Source organism: Hoplias malabaricus, chromosome 6 (assembly GCF_029633855.1).
Source record: "Hoplias malabaricus isolate fHopMal1 chromosome 6, fHopMal1.hap1, whole genome shotgun sequence".
NCBI lineage: Eukaryota > Metazoa > Chordata > Actinopteri > Characiformes > Erythrinidae > Hoplias > Hoplias malabaricus.
Window position 1 is genome coordinate 26,779,010 of NC_089805.1, and position 8,784 is coordinate 26,787,793.

General features: G+C 38.5%; 1 protein-coding gene across 3 annotated transcripts; it reads right to left on the minus strand.

The window, feature by feature from the left end:
* Positions 1-915: 915 nt before the first annotated feature.
* Positions 916-8,445, minus strand: zfand2a (zinc finger, AN1-type domain 2A). Of its 3 annotated transcripts, none has more exons than XM_066674704.1 (10): positions 8,293-8,445; positions 7,006-7,089; positions 6,765-6,859; positions 6,532-6,663; positions 6,129-6,280; positions 5,170-5,292; positions 4,959-5,043; positions 4,770-4,846; positions 2,275-2,414; positions 916-1,689 (listed from the first exon to the last, which is right to left on the minus strand). In XM_066674704.1, the coding sequence occupies exons 2-9, from the start codon at positions 7,058-7,060 to the stop codon at positions 2,303-2,305; spliced, it is 831 nt and encodes a 276-aa protein (XP_066530801.1). In that variant the 5' UTR covers positions 7,061-7,089; positions 8,293-8,445; the 3' UTR covers positions 916-1,689; positions 2,275-2,302. The 3 variants fall into 3 exon arrangements, with proteins under 3 accessions (XP_066530801.1, XP_066530799.1, XP_066530802.1); XM_066674702.1 differs by having other exon boundaries at positions 917-1,689; positions 2,330-2,414; XM_066674705.1 differs by lacking the exons at positions 916-1,689; positions 2,275-2,414; positions 4,770-4,846; positions 4,959-5,043; positions 5,170-5,292 and having other exon boundaries at positions 6,125-6,280.
* Between the last annotated feature and the right edge of the window lie 339 nt (positions 8,446-8,784).

Here is an 8,784-nt window from a genome sequence, read left to right on the forward strand (position 1 = left end):
CCACAGAGAAATACATGAATCTGCATCAAATTCTTTAGAACAAACAACGGTTTTTACACGTTTCAATGTTATTCACATTCTTCGTGTAATACACCCCAAAACACAGTCCTGACACCTTTTAAACGTCGGTATGCCTCACTTTCTTTTCTTTATATAAACTCAGAACCCATGGCATTTACACCTTTTAATCTATTCATAGGCGTCTGCTGCTGTTACGTGTTCAAGAGGCAGGCGGCACGGTGGTGCAGCAGGTTAGTGTCGCAGTCACACAGCTTCAGGGGCCTGGAGGTTGTGGGTTCTAGTCCCGCTCCGGGTGATTGCCTGTGAGGAGTTGGTGTGTTTCCTCCGGGTGTAAAAAACACACGTTGCTAGGTGGACTGGCGACGTGTGTGTGTTGCCCTGAGTATTCCCGCCTTGTGACTGCGGGATCATATGTGCTCTGCTCAGGACTGGGCACTTTCTCAAGGAAAATCTCAGTATATACTGCTTTAGCATTTGAGTGTTTCCTTAATTTATGATCACACACCCTGGTATGTGATCATATGTATGACTAATTACAGTAAATATTGTACAGATTGCTCCTTAAACACACTGAATGCAGGTGTTGAGAAAAATAACCACTGAATTTCAGATCACAGCTGCAATGTTCAACTAAAAACGGATGTTTTTTCTAATTGCCCAAAGAGATCCGTTTCACAGAAGTAGAGTTAACCCTAAGCTTTCAGCTCTAGGTCAGACAACAGCAACAGCCAAATGTTGAGGGCAGTTTCCCTTCCATTTAAAAACATTGTTATACCAGCAAGAGACTCAAGCAAAGCCTTGGAAGTAGTATAACCCGAGCTGCTTTAATACATTTGCAAATAATAAATACATAACAAATCGGTTGCACTGTTTAGAAAGATTCCATATTCACAGAAATTTCACATGGATCAAGACTGTCCTCTAGCGGTGGAGACATTGTAGAACCATACAAACCTTACCTGGCAACGTGCCAAGACCTGTTTACATTTGTGCTATGTCTGCCATTTCCAGCTTCTAAAATATAACAAACGCCCTCTTAATTATCTATGTCCTTTCACAATTTCAGAGCCTGCCTTTGTTAATACTAAAAAGCAAACTTCCACATACAGGTTTACCCTGCTTAGTCATTCTTTCCTGCCCAGTCAGAATGTCCTTGGTGTACAGAGTAATGAAGATAAAAACATTCTTGACATTTTCATTCTTATAAATTGATCAAAATGTGGTGTAACTTCAAATCTGCTTAAGAAATATCATAAGGCAATACCCACTGTAACTTTAAACAGATACATTAATGTATGATGTGGGAGCACCGTTGCATGCCAGCTCTAACACAGACTACAGTCAGAAAATGCATCATAAGACTGGACAAGGCAATATGTTTAAAATAATTTATTTCAGAAACATCTACATTGAATATGGATTGACATTACTATATAAAATATGTACATTGTGCCCCTAAAAAACAGCATTGCCTGTCCCTATTGTTTGTAAATAGCTCACACAAAAAAGAGAATGAAATCTAAAACATTTTCAGTTGCATTCATTCAGAAATTCAGGAGCTTGTATGCTGGATCAAGGAATGGTTTGTGCAGATTGAGGCAGATTGCACTGGGTCAGTATGATCTGACATTAAGACAGGCGGCAGTTGGACTGCTTGGATTCCCTCTCCTGTGGATCAGAAAATGTAATTCAGTGTTGACACATTTTTAATCCACAAAATATTCTGAATACACATGCTGTGTGGCTCCAGTCTGTGGGTGTATAATAATACCTGTTTTCAAGTTTGGCATAATTTTTAATTTCAAGTTATTACTAGGTCAAGTTTTGATTGAGATATTGATATTTTGTTTAGAAAAATGTTTTGTGTCTCCAGAGCTCTGAACATATACCACAGAGATAAACAAAGGCCCTCTAATCCCCGTTGTGCCGAAACTCAAATAAACCCCACAAGTGAAAACTGTATTGAAATTCACACATACTGATTAGCAAATAATCTATAAAAACACAAATGCCATGTAAGTTCTAACAGAACCCGACGCTCTTAATATGCTCACCATAACAGCAGGAATGAAGTTGTTTGAAATGCACCAAATTTCAAAGTTATCCATATGTAGTAAATGCAGATGTTTGATGTACGGTACTATTATACAACATTCAGTAAGTTTTGACCAGTCATTATACCAACCATGTTACAGTCAGCCCATGTCCACATGCACCCATAGATAAGATAGAGTTGCCGCAGAGGCCAAGTACCTAATTGAGGTCCTGCTAGCATAGCATGCTACTGACTGCTAAGGGTTCTGGATACCTGTTGTCTTCGTTGCTGCCGTCTGTAATCTTCCTCGCTAGCAGCGAGGGCCTGAGCCAAGGCCAGATCCTCCTGCTCCTGAGGACTGATCAACAGACAGACATATTAGAAAAATAATTAACCAAAAATAAATAATAGTAATAATAATTTGTCTTGTGACAATTCACCATCAATACCAACTCCCCTAACATAAAGCAAGGCTGGATTATACATAAGCATGCATTACTAAGCAATCTAATAAGCAGCACACATCACACTCACAGGTCAGAACTGATGGGATACACATATCCACTGAGAGAGCCACGCAAATAGGCTAATCCCTGACACCTCCATATTAGGCATGTGATCAGTTCTCTTTCCACTAAACCTGGCCAAAGCAACAAGGGTTAAATTTGTGACTCTAATTAACAGAGATAATAAAATATATACTGTATACTGATCTTTATTGTGTAAATTTTTGGCAGATTTTTTTTTGCAGTCACAGATGTATTTAAATAGCAACCTTTATCAGGTTATTTTAAAATATATAAATAAATAAAATCACAAGCTTTCATTTCTGTTCTTGTGAATTTCACGCTCTACAAATTTGGTGCAATATGTTTTCTACATAATTTAATTAATTTGTGAATTTATGCTTTTTTGCTTAGAAGAGGCATTTGCGCTTTCAGACTGACTGACACTTATTGTTGAAACGCGCATGCGCGAGTAGGAACTGTTAATTCAGCCGTATTTCACAGAGAGAACTTAAGGTGGCGCCACTACACCGTCTGTTGTTAGTTCAGCCATATTTCACATTCCAGTTCGTGAACTAAATTTGGAGCCGTTCGGCGGTGACCAGAGGTCCTCTTTTCCCTGGACAAGTACTCTTTTTAGGACCTAAAAATACGTCCAGCCGGGATTTCTAAATCGGGAAAAATGTCCGGGATTTTGCTGTCTGCAGGTTTTCCCCTGTCCCATTTCTTGCTATAAGCCCTAAATCCTTCATGAAAATGTTCATTTTGATGACTTTGTTGAAAGGTGAGCAGAAGGTGTGAGGGTTGAGGTGCTCGAGGGGTCAGAGAGTTCAGAGCTGAATTGGGACACACTCGCGTCGCTTCAGCGCTCCACTCTTCAGTGTTTTACTGGAGCCTCGAACAGAACTGTGCTGAACGTTGTTGAGGTAATATTTATCACAGTCTCTTCTTTGTTTGGAGAATGTTTCTGTGACCCAGCTTTTCATTTTCTACTATATATTTAACAAACCGGAAGTAATGTCTTGACAGACAAGAAAGTCTTGTCTGTCCTTATAACGACACGAATACACGGACATCTCACTGTTACTGTCTTTCTGACGAGTAAATTACATCTGCACAGCTTTTTGGTGTTACTCTAAATAAACGAGGCTGTGGATTTGTTACAGCACGGTTTTATCAGACCCTTATAGAAATGTAAGTCAGTAATAAATATCTAGTTCCGGGCGATGCCCTGTTCCTTTATCAAGTGTAGATTACTTAACTGATAAAATGTTAAAGTGCTTGGTTTTAGAAATGTTCAAAAACTTAAATGTTAAAATGTTTTCTTGCTGTTTTCATGTAAACGAGTTGCTTTAAATGTCATCTCAACACAGTGCTTCAGTTTTGTAGCTTTGTATGGACAGAAAATAACAGGCTTTCCATGATTATACACACACACTGCCAGCTACTGACAAGAAAGTATATTTATAGTTTATTATTTGTTATGATTGTAAACAAAGACATTGATATGAAGCACCAAAACTTCTCCAGACCTTCCAATGACAAGGGCATGTGTTTTGAGATTTCCTGTTTTTGAAATGCCAGAAAAACCTCTGTGACAATGGCTATATGGCTAATGGTGGTCCAGCTGAACTAGTCTTGCCTAGTTTCTCTTTTCTCTTGTTTTTAGTGAGAGGGGTTATTATCACAATTTATTTGAAAAAAATGCTGAAAGTTACAAGCATTTCATTTTTGGGTCTCTTAGCAAGACTCTTCACACTGCCACATCTGTCATCATACCAAAAGTATTTAGGTGTGTAAATAAATCTTATGACCCAAACAAAAATTAAATTAAATTATTAAATAGAATTTATGACATACTTTGGGATAAATACAGGGACAGTATACAAGAAACTCATGACTGAAGTGCACTTGAGCAAGGCACTTAACCCCCAACTGCTCCCTGGTCACCATGGCTATGGCTGCCCATCACTCTGGGCATTTGTGATCTCTGCCCCCTAGTGTTCACTAGAGTGTGTGTAAATGTGTTTCACCGCATGGATTGGGTTAAATGTGGAGAACAACGTCCTCTGTGTACAAGCACAGTGGCCTATAAAGTCATTCTAATTCAAACATACAATAAGTGCACATGTATGATATTTGAGCATGAGTATGTTCTACTTTGTAATACGATACTATGATAAACTAGTATTTAGCAGCTAATCTACCTGAGAGCTGGCTGGGTGTTCCGTGATGCTTCAGCCAATGACATCTCTAGTGCTCGCTGGAGTGCCTGCTCTTCTGTCTGTGGCCAAGGATAGACAAATGCAATTTATTATTTATGATCATTTACAGTTCCACCACTAACAATTCATAATAATACACATTAAATATTCATGTCAGAATAAATATCTTACCAGTCCAGCCTGATAGGAAGCAGAAGGAGGTATGACATTCTGTGCTGGAGGGGGAGCAACTGAAGGGGCTGGAGTCCTCGGTGCACTACAGAAGAGAAAAAACAGGGTTCAATATCTGAAAAACAACTAAGTGCAAAATAGCATTGGGTTTAATCATTATGGTCTGAATGCAGTCCGCAGATACAGCCAGTACAAATAACAGGTGACTTACCTACTGCTTTGAGCCCGAGCATTCCCGCCAAGTCCATTAGAGACACTTCTGGAGCTCGCTCTACTCGAAGAGGCTGCTGTGTTACTGCTGGAAGCACCCTGAGCTCTCATTAAAGCAGCATGTCTTTTAAGAGTAAAAAAATAATAATAAATGTGTCAGACAAATAAATAATTATTTATTTACAGCTAAACCTCTACGAGCTTGTTCACAAGTCCAAAAAGTTATCTTAGGCATCCAGCAGTGTACAAGTTACTGACTGGAGGTAGTGGGAGATGGCCCAAGATGTTTGAATTCATGACAAGACACATTTTTATCCTCTATCTTAAAGAACTGATGTTGTGAAATCTGGATAGTGGCTCTCTTCTTATAATAGATAAGATGTTTATATAGTATCGCCTCATGGATGGCTCTTTTAAAAAAGAAATTGTAAAAGAACAGACATGTGCATCTTTGAAAGTTCACAGGTCGAAAGTTGGTATACAGAGGTCTTACTGTAACAAATTTTGTATTAAGACTTTATTTAATCCTTTAATTGTGTCAATGTCAATCATTTTTTCCATGTAAATGTTTACAAAAACAATTAATAAGAAATTCATATTAAGATGAACCTAAATATGTCGCAGCAAATAATTTACAGCCCAGATTTAGCTGTAAAAAAAAAAAAAAAAAAACTTAAGTTAGCAGCTTGGCTTCAGGCTGTTTAAGCTGGAACTCTGATGAGACTCAGTGAGTTTGCTTATTGTTCAAATTTGATGGTTCACCAAGAAAATGGGGCATCAGTTCCCTTCTGGGCCTAATACAGGCAATAGGGCCCATTTGAATCAGACATAAGGAAGTCACCTTCATCTTTGTGAAACTTCAGAAAGATTGAAGGATCAAATTAGCAAGCATGAGAGGCATTTAAAAAATATTTACATTCATAATTTAACACAGGTACATTTTACAAAGAAAACACTTACCCAGATTTGGAGACTGGTTTGCCATCAGTCTTACAGTCGTGGTCGAGTGGATGTCTGTGCTTGAGACAGTAGTTCAAGTGGCACTGGTCGCATGTCACACGGATCATCTCCTTCTGCTTGCAGCCGCCTTTGGAGCACTTGTTTGTAAAAATCTTTGAGGAAACAGGTGCGGTGGTTCAGTCACCAGTTTGCGCAGACACAGTGAGCATGATGAACAGTGTTCATGTGCAACTGCTTTACAGCATCTCATTTCATTTTTATGCTTCTGAATGGAGATTGCACAAGAGGTGCGTTCACATGCACATTTGTGTTCAAACTGGGTGCACCCTAAAGTACCTGAACTCACTACTTAAAACCGATGTCGATAAGTTTTGTACAAGAATGTCGATTTTGTCATTTTTACCTTTCTTTTCCTCTGTGCTGGATCTGATTTGCAGTCACGGTCTATGTGCTCCCCAACTTTGATATCTGGCATTTCTCCTCTTTTAACTGGAATGGGGGTGTTACACAGTGGACATACCGGCACTTGGACGTCCTGTGCAAACACACAACATAATTAAGAAACCATACATTTACAACAAAGCAGTTCATTCAAATCGTAAACTCAAATAATTCTTAAAGAATAAAGGCGCATACCTTTTTGTAAGAGGAAGTACACTTGTGACTTGCATATGTTATGTGGTCTTTGCAGAAAATTCCTTCACAAGCATCACATCTCATGGGAAGAAAGTCTGTAGAAAAACATGAGGTAAATTGGCAAAAATAAAGCCCATACACTCACTGTCGCAGTGCCTGAGTGCTAAGTATGTCTAGAAAACATTAATAATTCACTAAAGTGGAAAAGGTCAACACTCCAAAAGAAAACAACTCAACTCACCCAGCTGCTTGCAGGACTTCTCAGAACAATGTTCCCCAAGGTCTGGAAACTCCATGGCACTGTGGTGAAATGTCTGCTTATATGCTGAAAAGAGAGCAACAGAGTAAACAGCTCTTTACTATAACCTTTCGCTATTCCATTTATTGAAGGGGAAAAAAATAATGAAATAACTTTGGGAGGGTCATACAGCACCGTGGCTATTTCACGCATGCACCTCACATCTTGCAGAACAGTGTTGTGTCTCTCGCTGGTTTAGTTTCTTCTAAACATATAATTTTTGTCATTTGCTGAGTTCTTCATATTCTATTAATGAGTTTTAAAAAGTAATTTATAAAACGAGATCTGACTGGTTAACATCTACAAGAACATACAAGGTTACTTCTGGTATAAAAATACAAGAAGAAAACAATCAGCATAAACAATCTTAGGTTTGATTGCAATTATTTGAACAAATGCTTCTCAGAGCCTGGATATATGGATTAATTCACTTTATTAATCCAAAATTAACAACTATCTAATACAAAAAGCAACAAAGGATTGGGTTTTATCTGCCTAGCTCAGCTGTAATATCAAAATATGCCCAAACCAGATTTATTTAGGACAGAGACAAACATTAGTGAGTCAGTCGTTGTATGAGGTTGTCTTGTCTTAATATTGTGTTAATATGTGTTTATTAAATATTCACAAGTTCCAATCCAACATCATAAAACATTGTAAACTAGAACTATTGTTATATTATATAATAAAGACACAAATAATACACAGCCAACTTGAGAATTGTTGCTGTTTGTTGGGAGTGAGGTGGGGCACCGGGGTAAATGCTGAATCACGCAGCAGCTCCACAGCAAGTTACCGCCAGTAAATATCTCACAGTGCCATACTGACAGTTTTACAGTCACATCAACACTGTCATTTTCTCGGCTACCTTTTATTTGAGGAAACTTAAGGTGTCAACATTAAACACGCTCTATTCTTAGAAGAGATTTGAGGAGCTGTTATTATTAGACACAGCTCAAGGAACTGTTGTTTACTTTAGGTTAACGTTAGCCGCAGAGTTTTCCACAGGGAGAAGTTCTAATAAAACACGACGTCCTGATTAACACTAAGGTCTATAATTCTAACCATGGACGTGTTTACTCCCTGATCTCTGAACAGACTCTCACAGTCCGCCGCCGTCGGAGAAAACAACCGCTAGCCATTCACTACTAGAACAAAAACAACAATAAACTCCCGATGACCGCTTCTGAAGCGATGTGGTAAAACCTGTGCTAGAAAAGAGGCTCTTACCGTTGTGTCAGACAGAAGTGTCGAGGTTATCCTCTCTCGGTGTGTATGTTATTAGCGCTGAATCGGAGGAGCTCTCTCGGCGGATTTATTACTGGCTCTCCGTGATGTTTTTTCTCATGGTCACCTGACTCAACGATGTGAAAATGGCGACCACACAACTACTGCTGAGAGCGGGATTTTCAGTACAAAAGTCCCCTGGGTCTTTTAATTAATGCTTCATTTTTTACATTATATATTATATATAATTAGCATCTGCTGGCTTTTAGATTATTTTTCTAGGAAATTTACGGCGGTGTTGATCGTGGCAGACTGGATTTTACTTATTTTATTAAAATATTAAAATGTGAAATGTAGCGCAAGTCTGTAAGTATTTTATGTACATTAGTAAGCGTATCAATTTACCACCAAACATTGGGTTTTGGTGTAAGAAGCTAATGGTGTTTAGTTTGATTGATTTCTAAACAAATACAAACCTTTAGTGGCTAAAACATG